Below are 21,448 nucleotides of genomic sequence, written 5' to 3' on the forward strand. Positions count from 1 at the left end.
TCTTCATCCTTCTTGCTGCAGTCTTCTTCATCGATTTTTATCAACAGTAATCAGCTTAGCTTTCAACACTTTATTAGCTTAAGACACAACCCTGAAAAACCTAATACAAGTATGATGTTTTCACAACTTCATCATATAATAAGCTTAGTGGGGAATTACGTCAAGTATTTGTCTGTAATGTTTGGAGACGATTCTTATAAAACAATGAAGGTGTAGGGAGTTGGTGAATGTGGGAAACTATACGTTCTTATTGATACTAGAAATATTATGTTGTATTTTAAAGAATCATGGACGAGGTTTTTGATAGTTGGAAATTGTTTGAGTTGACTGGAAGTTATGAGAATCCAAAATGGGAAGATGAGATGAGGAAAACAGGCAATTTACTTGGAGGATGAATTCAGTAGAATCAAATAGAAGGGATTTCGAATATGAACATGAAATTAGAGATGAAACTTCAAGGATGTTTTCTTGAACCTTTAAGGGATGCTATAGTATTAGCCATTCTTAAAGATTAATTTTCTGCCATTAATGACATTTTGGATCAATTTATACCAGCTATAAAAACAACTTACTTGGAGCCTTACAACTTCAGCATAGGTTCTGTTATGGCTTAGACGATTCTGAACCTCTAATGCTGGCTTCTTCACAACCCTATCTTCCTCTGAATGATCTTTGCGTTGGCCCTTACTAAACCTCGTTAAATTTGCACAGAACTTATAGGAACCATACCAGACATTGTTTAAACCCCTCACGATTGCCTCAGTGCAATCTGTTTCTAACTTGACGAAACCAAACCTTCTTCCACGTCTGTTCTCTTCTTAGGCACATACAAACTGACAATCTGTCCATAGCTCTTGAAAATAACTTTCAGAGAACTGATAGCTAAGTCATCTGAAAAACTTTCAAGATAGAAAATCAGAATTAAGGCTTACTGTTGAGCGACCAGGGATGAGGTTTTGTGGGTGTTTGTTGTTTAAGTTTTCTATTGGTTGGATGGAAGGGTTGGAATCGAGTTCACTGGGGCTTGCTTGACCTGCCAAAGCCTATCTGGATTAGAGATGTTATCCGAAGAGGGATGTTCGTGCTATCCGGAAATTATGCTGTTCATTTGGTTCGAACCCTCTCCGAGTGTTGTCCAATATGGATACTTACGTGGGAATGGATCCGAGAACATGTGTACACCGGATACATCAGGACTTACAGGATACAGAATTGCTCTTGCATATTTTGGAATTTGATCGAATGAATTCATAACCATTGCTCAGCAACAGAGAAAATACAAGTTCAGAATTTTTGTCTCGTATTTTTCAACCTTCTTTGTGATAGCTATCTCTACTAATAAAAAATGTTTCATGGCTTCCAAGAACAGAATTATATGTTCAAATTTGAAAGTTAAGATGGTGCTGCGCAGTGCCCTCTACGGAAGAACAAGTGGTGATGCATGGATGACAGGTACCATGCAAGAACATCCAAAAGTAATGAGGAAACACACGTGTGCTGATGTTCTTTGTTGCATGCAATTTTGTTGTTAATCATTTAGCACTATATGTCAAAAGCCAAAGCTCCTCCTCCTTATCTCTTAATCTTTATTTTGATTTGGTGGTCATTTCTTGAAAATCAGACTCACCATAATCTTTCAGCCATGGATTTTATAAACTGTGTGTTGAATTGGGTAGTGCCTCCTGCTAGCTTGGTGATGCTGGCCTGTTCATGGCCAGCCTTATGCTTTATCAATACATGTGAGTGGCTCTACAAATCTTTCTATAGTGAGAATATGGAGGATAAAGTTGTTATCATCACTGGAGCTTCTTCTGGCATAGGAGAAGTAAGTAGCCCCCTTTCTTCTCGAAATCAAGATTTGGCTCAGTAGAGATCGCCCTGTTTCCCCCCACCCTAGATGTGCTCGTTTCGCAGATTTAAGTATTTTAGTGCATTTTTTCTCTGTTCTTTATTAGATAGCCAACTGAATTCAGGAATTCTATCTTGGGAGTCTGATCTTTAAATTCCATTGAAGCAAGGGAGAGGATTTTTATAGGATGTAGATGTATAGGCTATGTCCTTGCTAATCTATTGAACTAAGGAATTTTAGCTTATGCATTAATAGAATCTGGAGATTGGAAAGCCACTGCCGCATTGAAGGAGAGGGCTTCGAGAAAATTGACTAGAGACTTAGAGCAAATGGACTTGCTATGTAAAGAACGTGATTTAATCGAAGTGATTTGATTGATTAAATATTAAAGCCACAAAGATAGGAAACAAGTATATGTATGACAGTTTTTATTTCAACCATTGAAATTGCATGAGTTATCCAAAGAAATGTATGAGGACAGCTTCTGTTGCTGCAAAGGTTAAGACTATGATGTGATTTGGATACCAGTTTTCTCTGATGATTTTTTACCACATGCTTGATGTTCGGATCTCACTGTTCCACCATGTTAGTTCATAGCAAAACCTCTACGTAAATTATTTGCAGGGATCTCAGTGATAACCTGAAACCATTGTGATTTATCATGTCTGCAATGGACGCATTCTGCAAACTCAAGAGTAATCGTCCATGAAACCAGTAGAAAATGATGTATTCAATTTATGTATCAAGATAGACATCAAAACATTGTTCATGCACCGGAAATTATACTAGCGATAGAATTCTGAACCGTGAACAGAACAGAAGCTTACTTCACATCAAAATATTTTTATTACAGCTGCTGGTGTATTGAAAAGAATCATTGTAGTATGAATCATGTTATGAAGTTGCTGTTTCCAATTGCAGCAAATTGCATATGAATATGCAAAGAGGAGAGTGAATCTTGTGTTGATTGCACGTAGAGAGCACAGACTCAGAGGGATCCGTGAGAAAGCTAGGTATATTGGTGCAAAGCAAGTCATGATTATGGCAGCAGACGTAGTCAAGGAAGATGACTGCAGGAGATTTGTCAATGAGACCATAAGTCACTTTGGCCGAGGTATGTCTCACTTGTATCGCCGTAAACTACTAAATTTTAACCGATATAGCCAATAGAATCGGTTTTCTTCTAAAAGATTTCTTAGCAGCATAAGTTTTACTCTTTCCATTTAAAAACTAACAGAAAACCAGTCATTCTGCATTTCTCTTTATATTTGTTTATTTAATTTTTGTGCAGTGGATCATCTTGTCAACACAGCAAGTTTGGGGCATACCTTTTACTTTGAAGAAGTTGGGGACACCTCTGTGTTGAAACATTTGTTGGTAAGGGCTATAAGCTACATGAATGAATGGATAGTTTAGAGTTCTGGACGCCTGCTAATCTTAGAATCTTCAAAACTTTTCCTGAAAGATTCTTAAATTTGATTTTTCATTATTAGGACATTAATTTTTGGGGCAATGTCTATCCAACTTATGTGGCTCTTCCATACATACATCAGAGCAGTGGGCGAGTCGTCGTTAATGCAGCAGTTGAAAGCTGGTTACCTCTACCTAGAATGAGCTTATATGCTGTAAGTATACATAAATCTAAGTGTACGAAGTTTGTTTTCTCAGATGCCAAACAGGTTAAATATTTGTTTTTTTCTTTAAAAAAAGAAAATTCATTCAAACCTTAAGTGAAGGGAAGACGATAAAAATAATTACTCTGATGAGAATCTGTACAGAGTGGTTTCGCTGAAAATTTGATATGAAGACCCTTGTACAACTAGGACCCTGGAACTGCTCGTCCAGCAGCAACCTTCAGTTGAGTTGCACTTAGCTTAGCTCTGCAAGAAACTTCATCCGCGATGATCCATTACTACTTTTATCCGTGACATTCATCTCCTAGGAGTAGTGCAAGGTTACGCAATCATCTTTCACGAAATACAAACACAATAAGAACAATGGCAGGCTAGTGATGCTCAACTTTACGGGGGAATATCCTTTTCTTTTCCTGTTTGAGTGACATAAATCCATGTGATTACACTTTTTCCAGTCTCCTATAATTAATTAACCGGTGCTTGAGAAGAAGCAGAAGCACGCATTACAGGAATATATACATATTCATGTGCTGGTTTCATGATCTTTCTTTTACTTTATTCTTTTCACCAAACTCCACATTCAATGCTTCATTGTAAATGGCTGAGGCTTCACTATATTCTCTTAAATTTATAACAATTTTTGCTAGGCTGCTAAAGCTGCTCTGGTGAACTTCTATGAGTCATTGAGATTTGAAGTGAGTGGTGAAATTGGAATAACAATTGCAACACATGGTTGGATTGGAAGCGAAATGGGAAGAGGCAAGTTCATGCAAGAGGATGGCGCAGAGATGCTGTGGAAAGAAGAAAGAGAAGTAAGATTTTGCTCTCAAACGTTTCTTGGAATGCTTTGCTAATCTTTCTACTTAGTTAACATTAGCATCTACTGCTCGTAATTCTATATATATTTTCTTATTGAAATTCTCCAACAAATGAGATTCACACGCATAATATAAAGATTTTTCTATGTTTGAATTACTTAAAAGGATAGGGGGACACATTGACATGTTGGGAGGCATTAACTTGCATCAGCATGGCATTTTTTTACTGTAAATTAACTTAAAAGTTTTAATTCAAAAGTTTAAATTGTGAAGTAAAACTTTAAAATATGATTTATATTATTTTTTAATATATTTTCTCAAGTTAAAATTTAATAGACTTGAAATTTGAACATACCTATATTATTTTATGCTTAATTTTTATCAAATAAATATGAATGGTAAGATTTGAACTCGTGACCGCTTTGTTATAAAAACTCTGATACCATATCAAGTAACTAATTCAATTCAAAAGTTTAGGCTATTAGATGAGATTTCAAAATATAATTTATATTATTTGAACTCGTGATCATTTGATTATAAAAATTCTGATACCATGTTAAATAATTAATTCAAACTCAAAAGTTTATGATAAAATTTCAAAATATAATTTATATTATTTTTTAATATACTATGGTATCTCCTACACATTTCCCTTTTGTTTCAGGTAAATGGGACTGGCGGGCCGGTGGAGGACTATGCAAGGAGGATGGTGTCGGGGGCTTGCCGAGGAGATCAGTATGTCAAGTACCCAAGCTGGTATGATGTATTCCTCCTTTACAGGATGTTTGCACCTGGACTCCTCAACTGGACGCTTCGAATGTTGCTTGCATCACACGGTTCAAGAAGAATGTCTCTGGCAGGCACGGAGAGACCTATATTTGAAGGCAGCAGCAGCCCTCCGAGGAAATTTCTTACATTCTCCCACCTCAATCCCCAGAAAATACAGATGCAGAAACAAGAATAAAAAAGTCTTTTGGCTGGTAATCAACGATGTCGTTTGGCTATTTTATAGCTGGTTTTGTTTACAAGCTGCCCGTTAGTGGTTTTCGCTTCATTTCGGCTTAATTTGTGACATTTTATGATGAGATTAAGCTCGTGTTTTTAAAAAGTTCAAGATTTTTTTTATTTAAAATTAATTTTTTATATGTTTTGGATTGTTTTGATACGTTAATTTTAAAAATAATTTTTAAAAAATAAAAATATATCATTTTGATACATTTCAGTATGAAAAATATTTTAAAAAATAATCACAATCACACTTCAAAATAGACCCATTAAATTACTTATTATGTGTAATTACAAGTCTTTTTATCATTTCTTTCTGTCTTTTTATCCTTTTTTCTTGCGATGCAAGAATTTGTGTTTTGATTGTTCTTTCTTAATGTCCGAGAGATTTAAAATTTCTATGAGAAGGTATTGGCAACAAATTCTTTTTGGTAACAGCCTGTTTAATATATATTATAATTATAATTATTTTTTAAAATAATTTTTACTTAAAATATATTAAAATAATATTTTAATTTTGTCGCTTCCCCGAGTACCAGCCTTGCTAATGAAGCAATACCTTTGATTTGTAAGGAGACAGCATCATAAAAGATTAGTAAGATAGTTAATTAGATATCTATTTTACAAATAATAATTAATTTAATTACAAATTTAATCAGCAATTATGGTTAATGGATCTTACAATAATATATTTTCCTAAATAGTCTAACCACAGAGGAAAACAATAATAGCAATACGAAGCAGGCCCAACACCTTATTTTCTTTTTCCGAGAATGTTTAGGGAAACTTCATAAAAGTCCCCAAACTTTGAGGCTAGTCTTGATCAGGTCCCTAGCATATTTCTCATCTCAATTAGATCTCTAATATAGATAACAATTCTCAATCATATCCTTCATTCAATTTTAGTTAATAAAATCATTAAGTGATTCATAATATTTTTTAAAAAAAGATGAATTTTTTAGGATTTTCGCTTTGAATTATGTGAAAATGACGTAACAGACCAAAATTAAAATGGAAACACGAAAATCTTATATTTATTTTGTATAATTTTCTGTTTTATTATATGACGTGAAAAGTTTTAGTTAATTAATGGGTAAAAGGAATAAAGAAAAATTAATTGATTTTTTCATAACTATTTAACCCTTATATTAACCTAAACTAACATAAGGGTTTGATTGAGAATTCATTGATACACTAGAGATTTAATCAAGATGAAAAATATGTTGAGGGCCTAATTGAGACTTCCCCTACAGATTGGGGTTTTTTTTAGGCTTGTCAAAATATTTAATTCCTAATTTTCAATTTATTGCGGCAGCTACTGAAACTCCTTAAAGAAAAGTTGGTTTATTTTTTACTTTGTTTAGCCCCTGGCATTGCTTGAATATTGGGATTTCATCCTAGCCACTAGAAGTCTTTCAATTTGGTCCAATTACTCACAATTAATTGGAAGATAATTTATTTTGAGTGTAAACACAAGGCATCAACATGGCCCTCGATTACGGACCATTCTCTGAGGAGCATCTGGTAACCACCCATCAGGCCAAGAAGTAATCTTCTATAACTCCATTGATCAAATTTTAAAATTATTTTTTAAAAATTATTAATTTAAATCTTACAAATTTCAGAGCCACTAGAAGCTTTCATGATCGTTAACTTCAGGGCTCGTGAGATTACTCGAAGTGCGCGCAAGCTGACCCGAACATCTATATTAATAATAATAATAAAAATCTCCGTTCATTTTTTTTTCTCCCAGAAATTAAACTAAAATCGACAGTAATTATAATGTCAAACCAAAATATATATTATAAGATGTTATGGATATAATTTTTTATTTAAATAATATACAAATACGTGTATTTTGCTTAAAATATATATGTCGAGACTTAACAAGCAAGCAACAAGAGCAGGCCTGTATGCATGAGCTTGTTGGTTGTCTTGAGCAAAGCAAAATGGAGGGCAAAGTCAGCGAATATTTGCTGCCAGTTATTGTGTTGTTGCCATGATGTCGACTTCCTCCGCCTGCTTGTCGAGCTTCTGGTAAGGGCTTGGTCTTGATATTTGGTATTGATTTGTGGCACTCCATCAGACGCATTAAATTTGGTAATGACTTGTGGCAGGAAGCAGAAAAGAGATATAAAAAAATATTTTTCAAAACAATGGATATTACAATTCCATACAGTATATAATAAAAAAAAATGAAAATAAGTATTTCGGATGATTAAGCTATGCCTTTTACATTGTTATCATCTTCGATGTTCAAAGTAGGGGTGATCGTTTTTGGTTCGTTTTAGTTTTTATATATATAAAAAAACCAAACTGAAATTTTTTTTATAAAAACCAAAACCGGTTCAAACCGACCGGTTTCGATTCGGTTTAGTTTTTTAAGACAAAAACCGGTTCAAACCGGTTTGGCTCGGTTTTTTTTCCGGTTTGGGTTCGGTTTGAGTTCGGTTTGGTTTTTTCGGTTTCAGGCTTATAAAACCAAAACCGAACCGAACCGGTCGGTTTTTTTAAAATTTTAATTGATTTAATCGGTTTTTTTTACGATTTGGTTTTTTCAATTATTATTTTTCTAGTTTTCTCAATTTAATTAATTTTTTAATTTTTTTACGTACCCTTAATTCAAAGTATAGTTCGGTTACGAATGCATCGGTTAAAAAATTAGGAAAAAGAGACATAAACAGATTAAGCTTATTTTTTTATAGTTTAACGTGGGTGTCCGGGCCAGCTTGCGCGCACCTCGACTAATCCCACGGGCCCTGAAGTTAACGACCATGTAAGCCTCCAGTGGCCATCATATGAGCAACCATAGGGTTCGAACCTGAGACCACAGAGGGAGCAAATCTCTTAATCCCAAGCTTTTACCATTGGACCACCACCTAGATGGTTAACAGATTAAGCTTATTGATTGTATATCTGATAGCTTTCTTTAATAAAATAAATTTGAGTTATAATGACTTCAATTTATTTTGTTATTATTATAATGGGAAATAGTTAGGCGCAATTATATAATCTTAGATGGTGTTTGATTCTAATGATTATTTTTTAAAGTTATTTTTTGTTTAAAAATATATTAAAAAATATTTTTTTGTTTTTTAAAAGTTATTTTTTAATATATCAGTATGATAATATTTTTTTTTTTTGTTATCAAAACGCAATATTTGAGAACTTTATTAGCAGTGAAGAAAAAGAGAGAGGGTGTTCCGCTAGTGAAGCTTTGAGCCCTAAGAAGTGCTTAAATTGTTATATTCTGAATGAGATAAGATATAAAGCATTTGAAGCACCCATTATATAAGCAAAAGCTTTTTGTTTATTAAAGAAAACTTGAATCTTCTTCGAAAGAGGGAGACTCTCAAGCCTTGATCTGTACTACGCTGTTAATATCTTTTATATTTGATGAAGAGCAGCCTTCATATTTATTAAGATTTCTAAGTTGAAATCATATAGTAAATGACCCAGTGATAAGAGTTTGGAATTAAGGAGCTTGTTTTCTCTGTGATTTCAGGTTCGAGTTCTGTGGTTGCTAATATGATGACCACTGGAACCTTACATAGTCGTTAATTTTAAAATCCATGAGATTAATCGAAGTACAAGCAAGTTAGGCCGGACACTTACGCCAATAATAATAAAAAACAAATTCCTAAGTTGAAGCGGCATCTGTCCATATTGCGAATTTGCAATGACAAGTCACACTCATATCTAAAAGTTTTGATTTTTTAACTTTGAACTGGTCTTTTATATATATATATATATATATATATATATATATATATATATATATATATATTTGACGTTAAAGTAATGTACAAAGTTGTATTCCTAAGTGAAGAAAAAATGCTTGCGAAATAAGTTTCAAAGCATGAATTAATACTATCCGAGAATTTTTAATTTTTTTGTTGAATCAAATACGTTCCCGATGATGGTATTTTTAACTCTTTATCTTATTGAAATAAATAGATTGGGCTTTGAATTTTTTTTTTATTTGGGTAGTTTTTATTTATTTTTGTTGGATTAAAGGGCTATTAAAGATTAGAAATGTGTTTATTAAGTTTTCTAAAATGTTTCTTAGATTTTTTAAGTAAAATAAAAGTTGATAATACAGATTTTTTAGGTTCTAGAAGCCTTTTTTGTTTTTTTTTTTACTTTCCAGTCTCAAAAAAAGGTTAGACACACAGACTTGGTCTCGCAGACTAAAACATGCATGGCCTGTGCAAGCGTGCTTGACTTCTCTTTTTTAGACAGGGCTGTCCCATCAACATCCATGCGCCCTAGTTCTTGAGGCCTTCCGTTTTCTTTTAAAATTTGAATTAAAATTCTTTAAAATAAAATAATTGCAATTATATTTAGAGTATTATTTCATTAAATTCCGTTAAATTCTGGAATTTTTTCTTCAAATAAAACTGTTAAGGTTCTTATAATATTAACAAGAGGAGGCCCATATGCACGAGCTTCTTTGATGATATGTATCAGATAGATAAGGTGGTTGTCTGGTAACGGCTGGAGAGAATTTTTTTTTTTATATATATAATTAATGTGGTTGTCCGAATTAGTTTTCATTCATCTCGATTAATCTCAGAGACTTTAAAGTTAATGATCATATAAACTTTTAATAACTCTAAAATTTATAAGACTTGAATTAATAATATTTATGCTATGTTTGTTTACCGGAATTCACTTTCCGGGAAACCACTTTCCAAACTTTCCTGTGTTTATTTGCCACTAGAAAAGTTGGTCAACGGAAAACACTTTTCAGTCAAAGAAAAATTTGGCTTGGTTTCCAGGAAAGTGTTTTCCTGGAAAATTTGAGCGGAAAACACTTTCCGGAAGTTGTGAAAAATTTAGAAATGTCATATTATTTGCTGATTATATCAAATTTGATTCTCAAACTTTTGATTTCTATATATATTTTGTTTTGAATATTTATTTTTCAATTTCATCTCTTAAAATTTAATTTTTATGTATCAAATTTAGTCCTCATTCTTTTGATTGTTACTTATTTTATTTGAAATAATTTATGAAATGTTAATTATTATTATTTTAATTTCTTCATCTTTTATTTTTTTTTTATTTTTTAGATTTGATTTCTATTATTTTGATTATTATTTATTTTATTTGAGATAATTTATGAAATTTTTTTTTCAATTTCATTCTCATTCAACCTTTTAATTTGTAAGATTTATTTCTTATTATTTTAATAAACTCGAGAAAATAAAACATTAATAAGTTATTTTTCAGCTCATTTTCTATGACATAACCAAACACTGAAAAATATTTTTCAATTTATTTTTTATTATACTACCAAATATCGAAAAATAATTTACTTTCTTGAAATTAATTTTTCTAGAATTTATTTTCTAAAAAAAACTACTTTCAAACAACCAAGCAACAAGCAAACAAACAAAGTGGACCTGGGAACAAAATCTAGAAACTGAATTATACCTTTTAGAATTAATTTGAGGTTGTCCGGTGACGGCTGGGGAGAACTTGAGCAAAATAAAATGGAGTGCAAGGTCTGCTGCCAGCGATTATGATGCTGCCAAGCCATTAACGCATCACCAGAAGCATTGAACTTGGTAATGACTGCTGGCGAGGACTCGGTCTTGATATTTGGTATCGATTTGAAAATGACCCTCGGAAGAATTAAATTTGAAAATGAATAAAATAGTCACCGACTAATTCTGTATTTATTATTGTGATTTAAGATGGTTTTTTTTTTAATATTTTTTTATTTAAAATAACTTTTTTTATTTTTTTATAAACATTATTATCAACGTCAATATTCAAAATAACTTAGTAGATGCTATATGATAATTTCTTTTAATAAAATAAATTTAAGTTATAATGACTTCAGTTTATTTAATTATTATTATTATAACAAGAGAGAGTTAGCTCCAATTAAACATATATAATCTAAGGGTTTTGTTTATGGGTGATTATTTTATATTTGGTTCGGTTTTTATTAAAAATAAGTAACAAAATTGAATTAAAAAAAACAAACCGAAACCGGTTCAAACCAGCCGGTTTCAGTTCGGTTTTTTAAGATAAAAACCGGTTCAAACCGGTTTGGTTTGGTTTTTTCCAGTTTGGCTCGGTTTATTATCAACATCAACATTTAAAATAACTTAGTAGATGCGTATATGATAATTATTTTTAATAAAATAAATTGAAGTTATAATGACTTCAGTTTATTTAATTATTATTATTATTATAAGAAGAAAGAGTTATAACAAACTCATCACCTGTTAATCAAGCTACTCCATCCCACTTATCACATCTCACAAATTTTATGAAATAAATATAAGGTTGATATACTATAATGGACATATAAGGTTGATAATTTAATCGTCGATAAATATTAAATCAAATATATTGATTTAAATAAATTAGTTTTTTTAAATAATTACTTTATCCAATTAATAATAAATACAATATAAATATTATTAAACTCTATTTAAAACTTATCATCAATTTAATTATTATAAACTCGATGAATATTATTGAACTCAATCCGAAAACTTAATTATTTATTAAGACGAGTACGTAGAATCCAGATCTGTCCGTACTATGATTTTTCAATAACTAGTCAGCCACTCAATAATTGCTTATTTAAGCAATTTTAATATTTCAACTTTGAACTGGTCTTAGGATATATATATATATATATATATATATATATATATATTGATGTGATTTGATTCAATTAAAATCAAGGAATGGAAAGCAGATTTTCCGCTTAAAGACAGAAAATAAATTCTAAAGGAGGAGGAAAATTCATGCTTTGAAACTTATTTCGCAAACACTTTTTCTACAGTTAGAAATTCAACACTGTGCATTAATTTTAACATCAAGAAATTTATATATTTATTAGAAAGAATCCCACTACCCGAATGTTAGGATAAAAAATTAATGTACCAGTTTAGTGGATGAAATGTAATAACGGTGATAGTTCAAAGTATTTTTTTATTTAGAAATATATTAAAATAAATTTTTTTATATTTTAAAAATTATTTTTAATATTAATACATCAAAACGATTTAAAAATATAAAAAACTTTCACTTTAAACAAAAAAAAATTATAATTTTTAAAAACACCATGCAAAACCACGTCCCAGTCACTCCCAAACTATCAATTACTCGTTTAGCTTCAAGGACAAGATGGGTTCTCTCAGCTTTTTCAATCCAAAACTATAGAATCTGTGGTTTTATATCGAAAACTTAAAATCTAGTTTTCCTTTCTTTTCTTTTTATCTCTATTTTGGAACTTTTTGATTTTTTTTTTTTGAGTTTTTTCTCGTAGTAAACACAACTTTTATAACAGCAGTTCTTCTAATCAAATAACTTCGGTATTTAATCACCACAACTACAATAAGCTATAATTTATAGAAATGAGCGGACTTAAACTTAGGGTTAAGATTATCCAAGATTTCACTTATTAAACATATATATATATTTTATGAATTTTTATTTATAAAACCCACATCATTCTTGAAACTATTCTGATTTAGAGTTGAGAAAAAAAATTATAATTACCGTCGCAACTAGAATCAAACACAGCTAAAAATGACAATGTCAGAAATGATAAGCATTGTTAAATCAAATCAAACACAGCTAAAGGCACGTAAGCATTGTTAAAGGGTTTGTCCATATGCATAAACAGTTCGTAATGTTACCATCTGTGGTGCAGTGATTTGAAGAATTCCCTCTTCTGTAAAATGAGGCGGTCGTCTTTGGTATAATGGTATTCCTGAATTATCTATCGCATCAGTCAAAAGTGTGTATTTGCAGTCAATACATGACAAGACATAAACTTACCTATTTTTTAGTCATGAAGGAACGTGCATGCTAGTGGGTTGGAAATTTGAAACCACGACGAATCAACAGCTATTGTCAACTGTTGTTTTACAGCCATGCTAAACCCTGATGATTTAATTTCCCTGTCTACCTTTCTTGAAGATCTTGATATGTGTAAGAAGTTAATTATGACACAAACTAGAAAAAATGTAGCTAGCCGGCGTAATGTATTACACCGCTATCTGATAACCTTCCGATTTCCATTTTAATGATATATCACTGGGTATACATATATACACGCACATACTTGAATTAGATCACATAAAACATGGTCTCAAAGCCTAAACTACATGAGATAATCTTCAATGGAGATGTTTAAATCGTCCCCTACTCTCGTTCCGATATTGTTTTCATGCCAGTTCTCGCAACGATTACTACTATCACCACCACCACCTGCTGCAGGTTCCCATAACTGTGTCTGTGGCCCATGATTAATCGCAACATTCTCAGGTCCAACCTTGACCTCGTTTTGGAGCGACCTGTTCAGTATCATCTGAGCATCGATTGCCATCCCAGCATCCGACGCAGCTTTCTGTATGGACTTGGGTGACATGTCTTCCCTTACACTTGCAGGCAACATTAGGGGGAAATTCAGACTCTCTAACGAAGAAGGCCCACGTAAACAATAAGAAGCTATGTCATGAGCCACCGCAGCTGCCTCGGGTGTAGAATAAGAACCTAACCAAAGTCGTTCTTGCTTCCCAGGAATCCTTATTTCAGACACCCACTTGCCCCATTTTCGCCTTCTTGCTCCCTTGAATTTCCTTTGAGATGCACTTGCTCCACTTTCTTGATCTATTATCCTGCTGCTGCTGCTGCTGCTGCTGCCGCCGCTGCTACCACTCATCCTTTCCTTTCCTTTCCTTTGATTCTTTATGGGTTTTACACGTATTTGTGAGTACTTCAAACTTCCTTGAAACGCTCAAGAGAGCCTGTAAGATAAAGAAACGCTGGAGTCCTTATATAGGTTGAGGAAGTACGAAGTCAAAGCCAAAATATAATATCTACTCTAAAGTCAAAATCTTCAAGGTCAAAGTAATAATAAACGTATATTTTTTAGTTTCTAGGCTTACAAGTGGGCGTTGCTTTTGAAGCTTCGGCGGATCCAGGTTGGGCGAGAGGAAGTGGAATGGACATTTGGAGAGAAACATGAGGCTCTGGAAATTTTATGGAGAAGAGTGTCTTACTTGGTCTTTGGCTAAAAAACGTGTTGATGAACTTTAAAGCTACTCGCCCCCAAAGCAATATCTGGAAAGGTCGAGGAGATTAGACTTTAATTAAACCCACGCGTATTGCCTAATTGCGTCACAAATGACGTCATTTATAAGTCAACCATTGTCTCCATTTTCAAGGAATCAGGAGTCGTCGACGGATCCATCAATTATACTAAATCCGTTTTAATTTCTTATGCATCTTTATATATATATATATATATATATATATATATATATATATATATATATATTTTTCCTGCTCTGGATTCTATTTTTAATTTTAAATTTAATTACTTGAATTAAATAAAAAATAAAAAGCAAATATTTAAGTTATTTATACTCAATATGTGTTTATCTTGTTTTCAATTTTATATTAAAAATTGCTAAATAAAAACTAATTTTTCTTGTTTTCAATATTTTATAATATTTTATAAAAATTAACTCATAAACCAAATTTAAAAAGTTATGAATAACATTGGAACTCTTAGAAAATTAGAAGGGTAAAATATAGAAATTTCAAACTATAAGAATAGACGTGAAGTATTTATGATCATTGATAGGGACAAAATCAAAGCTTACGGATTGTTCCCCACAGAAACGGCATTGCTCAACCAGTTCCTCAAGCTAAAGCTCAAGCTCAAGTCAACCCATTACCCATTAATGGAGGTTGGTTGACAAGCACCGTCTAATTTGCTCTTGTCTATCACGTGATATTATTAATGCTTTAATTTTTTTTTAATAAAAAAATCAAATCAGTACTCAAAACTCATGGGATAATTTCAAGTAAGCCTGAATTTATATTCCCAGTTTTCAATTATTTCAATGTAGAACTAACTAGCCACTAAATTGAAAAACAAAACCTTGTTCTTCAATTAGTCTATGAATAAAATAAGTAAACTTAAAAGAGATAGAGATAAGCAAAAGCACATTTACAACAAAATAGTCCCTAATATGATAAAGTTGACACATGTGCCCCTGTTAGTATTTTTGCTAGATGAGTGCAAAAGCCAACAACATATGGAAAAATTTATTTAGAATTACACCTTAGCAGTAAAATACGTATAAATTGTCCTACAATCTATTTTGATTTGTAACAATTTGCCAAATTTACAAAAGCCAGTAACAATTAAACATTAAGGTTTGATGGTCAATTAGAGGTCTTGATTGAAAAAAATTCAAAACTAAGGATCAAACTATAAAAGACACAAGACTTCAGGAACTCATGACATTAGTTCAATCAGGGGTCAAATTGAAAAAAATTAAAAGTTTGATGGTCAATTGGAGGTTAATTTGCATAAACCAGAAACCAAGGACTAAAAGAAAAAAAATAATAAACTTTGGAGTTGGTAATTAAATTTGACAATGATGAAATTGTATAAAATTAAAAGTTAGAGTGTAATTAATGTTGCTGGATGTTTGGAAGATGTATGAATGATTGTTTTTGATGAAATAAATAAATTTGAAATTTGTCAAATATGACAATTGGGATGTCTTTTTGGTTTGTTAAGTGCATGTTCTTGACTTTTGGGTTTTGGTTGAGTCCTATAAAATGTTAAAATGCTAGTTTTGAATATCAAATTGTCAAATATGCTTGTTGTTTTAATTTGGTAGTTTTTGAAAAGTGAAATCTCATACATAATTTTGATGATTTGATGTTATTCATTAGTTCTTTTGAATCAAATATGCTTGGTATTGTCAATGTGGTTTGTTAGAACCGAAAGTAGCGGGTTTAGAGGTCAAAAATGTATTTTCCAAGGGATGGGCATTAGCTGAGCATTTTCTGGGTTTCTTTGGGTTTTTGTTATGTGTTCTTGGAAAGAACATTGCATTGGCTTCATGATTTGGATCAATTTGGTCCAATTTTTTGCACCAACAACTTCCTTAGACTTGATTAATAAATAATATAAAGTTAGTTTGCATCAATAACTATTTTTTTTCCTGAGTTTTAATCACAAGGTTTTGTTCTTGCACTGAAACCTATTCTGATCAAATCATGATTATAGGTTGATAATCAATGTTTTTTGATGATTGATTCTTGTTCCTTGAATGATTTCCAGCATACCTATGCCTTTGATTTTGTTGTATCTGGCCGGACTTGAGAGTCATGTGATTGAGTGTGCTTTGAATGTTTCTTCGTATTCTTGAGTTGTATGGGTTTGGATTTGTTTTGACAAGTTTTTTCATGTTTTTGGTTTTGATTTAGGCCGATATAATTTAGAAACACCTTTAGACCATAGCAACCACAAACAAAGAAAAACGATGCAGTTAATTTTAAGTAAGACGTACTAGGGGTGTTAATACTTTTCCCTTATACAACTAGTCCCTTACCTAGAATCTCTAAAAAGTAATTAGAGTTTGTATTGATCATAATACTAGATCCCAACTCATTATCCAACAAAAGACCTCTCAACCCACACGGTAAGGATCGCCATGATATCACTCTCATACAACAAAAAAAAATGTTTGAATTCAAGATTTCTTAAAGAAAAGGACAATAATATCGATTAATTAAGCTACAACTCGTTAACATACCTTCCACACACACTTTGCATTATGTTATATATTTTTTAGAATATTCGAACTTAATTAAACATCATCTTTTAGCAAATGAAAATCCTTCAAGATCACATGGAATGATGGAAAGTGGTCTTGGTCACACAACACAGTGATTTTGCAAAATAATTTTGTTTCAATGCAAAAATAAATGTGCAGGATTTTTCATTGTATTTTTTTAACAAAAACAATTCTAATAATAAATAAAAAAGTTGGTGCAAATATTTAATTAAATAAATTGAGAATCATATATTTCCAATAAATACAAGAAAAAAAGAAAGAAAAGAAAGTGTTAATGATATCCAAAGACTAAATTAAAAAATTGAGAGATGGATGTAAATCAAAATGTTTGATATCTCAATACAGGTCATGAATTCAATTGTGTTTAATAATTTTATTTCTTAGAATTATTTTATTTATTTAATCAGACAATAATAGAAATAGACACGTACATGAAAATGATTGAATAAAATCCAAGGAAAAAAAATATTATGCAAGGTTTTATAAAAAAACATCTACTAATATCAGAAAACATTTGAAAGCCGAGTAAGAATTAAACAATATTTAACCAAAAACTAAATTAAAAAATTAAAAAATTAAAAGATTGATGTGTATTTAGAAATATGGTTTTGAAACACGAGCCACAATGATAATAAAAAAACATGCATAGAAATTAAAACTATAGGGTCTAAGGAATAAGAAAAGAAAAATAAGCGGATTGAAAAGAACTTTTTCATATGATTTTGAGACCAACCATGCAATTTCTCATTGTTTTACACTTTAATACTCTTTTATTAGAATTTTTCTTTTCTTAATAAATTTTTAGAAATTGATCATTAATTTGGTCATAGAATGCAACAATTAATAAAAAAAAGTTTGAGGACAAACTTAATTTTTATTTTTGTGATTTTATGAATTGCTATAATAATTGACCTAGTTGTTTTAGTGTATTTTATAATGCAATTGTAATAATAATAATCAATCCAAATTCATCATATAAAAAATAACAGACGAGGACACAAATTCATTCAAATACATTTTATTCTACAAATGGTTAAAGAGTAGGACAAGAATAAACCAATTACAGATGATGGATTTAATTTTATAATAAGATTAATCATACCCACAGATAAAAGCACTAATTAATATACTTAATCACGTCTCCACCCCCACTAATTAATATATTAATATTTTATATACCTCCCACTATATTCTCAAACACATGCTAAATATATAGCATATTGTATATATAAATAAATCTTTCCCACCTTACATTTAAATATAGTAATTCAATATCAGTCAAACTAATTATTTAATATATTAATAAAACCAATAGAATTCTCTAGAATCAAACTAAGGCTGCGTGACATGCATTAAGGGATGATCATTTTTTGTTCGGTTCGGTTCGGTTTTTATAAAAAAGAAGTAATCAAACCAATTTTTTTTTTAAAAACCGAAACCGAACCGAAACCGGTTCAAACCAACCAGTTTTGGTTTTTTAGGACAAAAACCGGTTCAAACCGGTTTGGCTCGGTTTTTTTTCCGGTTTGGGTTTGGTTCGGTTTTTTTGGTTTCAGGCTTATAAAACCAAAACCGAACCGAACCGGTCGGTTTTTCAAAAATTTTAATCGGTTTAATCGTTTTTTTTTCACGGTTCGGTTTTTTTAGTTATTTTTTTTCTGGTTTTCTCGGTTTTTAGTTTTTTTGCTCACCCTTAATATGCATGGAGGGTCTCTCATTGGGAAAGAAGGAGAAAAGGGAGAAGAAGATAAATACAGTAAACGAAGAAAACTGCAATTAGGCAATAATGTGATTCATCGAAGAAGACAGGACAACTTGAAACTTTGATCAATTCTGGTTGGTAGAGAATAATACGAGATTTGAACTTGAAAATTAGAGTCTTAATTTCATCAATCAATTTGGTAGCAGAGCTTTCACCGACCTCCTTTTTTCTTGTTTATTTTCTCTTAACAATCAATTCTTTGAATCTTTGACTTCTCTTTTGTTTAAGCCATGGGATTTGTCAATAGCACCAACCGGAAAACCCAAGTGGAAGATCAAACAAGGAACAGGAAAGGTTAATCAGAGCAGAACAGAAAAAAAAAGAGGAAAAAAGGGGGGGAATTAATAAAATAAATAAAAGTGAATATGAGAAATATAGTTTTTTCTGTTTTTATTATCTATTCTCCAGCTAAATTAAACGTAATGATGATAAAATCATCAGTAATTTATCTTTTTTTTTTTCTAGGAATATGGACTAGGAAACATTCAGTCAATCTGCATATAATTAATGGCTGTTTGTGGCTCAGAAAACATTGAATTCTCAGCTTTACTTTGAAAAACATACCTTGAATTAATGATTAAGAGAATTGACTCGAGGGTTTGGAGTCAAAGGAGTTCAATTTTGGTTAATTACGGGTGAATGAATCTAAGAAGACAGCTGGGAAATAGAACTTCCATGTTTTCCATCGTTCTAACCTTTTATTTCAGGTTCATTCTCCCCTGGTCTGAAGAAGTCTGGTTCATGTTTTAAGCTCTGATCCTTCCTTTGACTCGCTTAATTTCTTCCTTATTGCCCAACTTGCAAACACTACAACATTATCCAGTTTTACCGACGGACTCATTCCGTCGGTGACAGTAATGAAATCCGTCGGTGAAAATAATACCGACGGACTCACCGACGGAACACGTCCGTCGGTATAACAGTCGTCGGTAAATCCCATTTCCGTCGCTAATTCTGTCGCAAATAAAAAAAACCACCCACCGACGGAAACACCGACGGTAATACAGACGGATACGCGCGCGCCAAAAAAAATTCCACGCGGGAACATTACCGACGAATTTTCCGTCGGTAATTGCAAGGGTAATTACCGACGGCATTCCGACGGCTTATCCGTCGGTAATTATGGCATGACTTGTAATTTTGTTGCAACTCTCTGTGTAATACCGACGGATATTATCAACATTTTTAAAATAAATCAACAATAACAATTATATTTATAAACTAACATTTTTAACATAAATTCAACAATAACAATTATAGCAATACAAACAATAATATCAAAACTAAAAAACTAAAATTAATAAATAAAATTAAAAAACTAAAAAACACTACACAACACACAACATAAACACAAAACAAACAATACACAAAATTAAAAAACATTATATCAATTCAAAATAAATTTGGGAATAAAAAATACTTACCTTAATAATGTGTTGAATTTAAGATTTTATCTACAAAACAATATACAAAACAAAGAACACCAAAATAAATAATCATAATTAAAAAAAAAATACAAAGATAAAGAAAAAAAATACATACCTTTTAAAACTAAATGAGAGAAGAAGAGAAAGGGAGAAGAGGAAGGGAGAAGAGGGGGAGAAGGGGAGAAGAGGAGAAGCGGGAGGAGAAGAGGAGAGAAGAGGAGGGGAGAAGAGGAAGGGAGAAGAGGGGGAGAAGGGGAGAAGAGGAGAAGCGGGAGGAGAGAGGAGAGAAGAGGAGGGGAGAAGAGGGGGAGACGAGGGGGGGAGACGAGGGGGAGAGGGAGGAGACGGTGCGGGGGGGGGGGGGGGTTGGGGGTGGCGGTATATATAGGTAAATTCCGACAGAATTACCGACGACACTTAATTGCTGTCGGTGCAATTAATTTCCGTCGGTAATTCCATCGGAAATTAATTGAAATGCGCACCAAAAAAGTTTGAAAATCCCGCCAAACTTTTCGATCCGTCGACAATACCGTCGGCCATTCCGTCGGTGATGGTGCAGACGGACACGTGTCAGACATGCGTGGTCCGTCGGTAGGTGACGTCGGTAATGCCGTCGCTAATCGTGCAGACGGACACGTGTCAGACATGCGTGCGGACAACCCGTCGGTGATTCGGTTTGTATTAGCGTCGGAAAATCCGTCGGAAAAACGTCGGTGAGTGTGGCAAAATCCCGTAATTTTTTTGCAACTCTCTGTGAAATACCGACGGGTTATATTCCGTCGGTATATCCGTCGGTGAAAAGGTAAATTTTTCTTATGTTTTGTATGTAACCCTCTCAAAAAATCTTGAATTGCAAACTAAAAAACACACACAACACAATAACAACGGCTGACCCTTAAAGAAGAATAAATATTTCATGTTTCAAATTATTACATTATAAAAATAAGGCTTTATAACATGTTTAGTTAGTCGGAATTTTCATCTTCGTCCTCCATTGAATTGTTATCATCAGCTTCATCGCACTCTTCAATTTCGTTATCATCTTCTTCAACAACATTCTTTTTTCCACTAGTAGAGCTCAGAACAACATTCAACTCCTCTGCGTCAACATCAACAAGACTATTGTTGAAAACGCGAAAATTCGAATTTTCTTCTAAGTCAATCGACGGAGCAACTCGGTATGGTTCAACCAACTCACTAGCTTGAAAGACTTCATCTATCACACTTGTGTCTTCGTTCTCATCCTGAACAACCTCGACACGACCCTAGGGTTTTGTTTTTAAAACGGATAACCAATCACTCGGTCATCTCGAC

At 32.2% G+C, this 21,448-nt stretch overlaps 2 protein-coding genes across 2 annotated transcripts; one reads left to right on the forward strand and one right to left on the reverse strand.

Moving 5' to 3' along the window:
• Positions 1-1,642: 1,642 nt before the first annotated feature.
• Positions 1,643-5,265, forward strand: LOC7455255 (11-beta-hydroxysteroid dehydrogenase B). The gene is made up of 6 exons (XM_002325477.3): positions 1,643-1,825; positions 2,771-2,963; positions 3,141-3,226; positions 3,343-3,474; positions 4,131-4,295; positions 4,966-5,265. The coding sequence occupies exons 1-6, from the start codon at positions 1,643-1,645 to the stop codon at positions 5,263-5,265; spliced, it is 1,059 nt and encodes a 352-aa protein (XP_002325513.2).
• An 8,031-nt stretch (positions 5,266-13,296) lies between these two features.
• On the reverse strand, positions 13,297-14,104 carry LOC7475756 (ethylene-responsive transcription factor ERF020). The gene has a single exon (XM_002325909.4). It carries the CDS (start codon positions 14,002-14,004, stop codon positions 13,444-13,446), a length of 561 nt encoding a protein of 186 aa, XP_002325945.3. The 5' UTR covers positions 14,005-14,104; the 3' UTR covers positions 13,297-13,443.
• Between the last annotated feature and the right edge of the window lie 7,344 nt (positions 14,105-21,448).

Source organism: Populus trichocarpa, chromosome 19 (genome assembly GCF_000002775.5).
Source record: "Populus trichocarpa isolate Nisqually-1 chromosome 19, P.trichocarpa_v4.1, whole genome shotgun sequence".
In the NCBI taxonomy this organism is placed as follows: Eukaryota; Viridiplantae; Streptophyta; class Magnoliopsida; order Malpighiales; family Salicaceae; genus Populus; species Populus trichocarpa.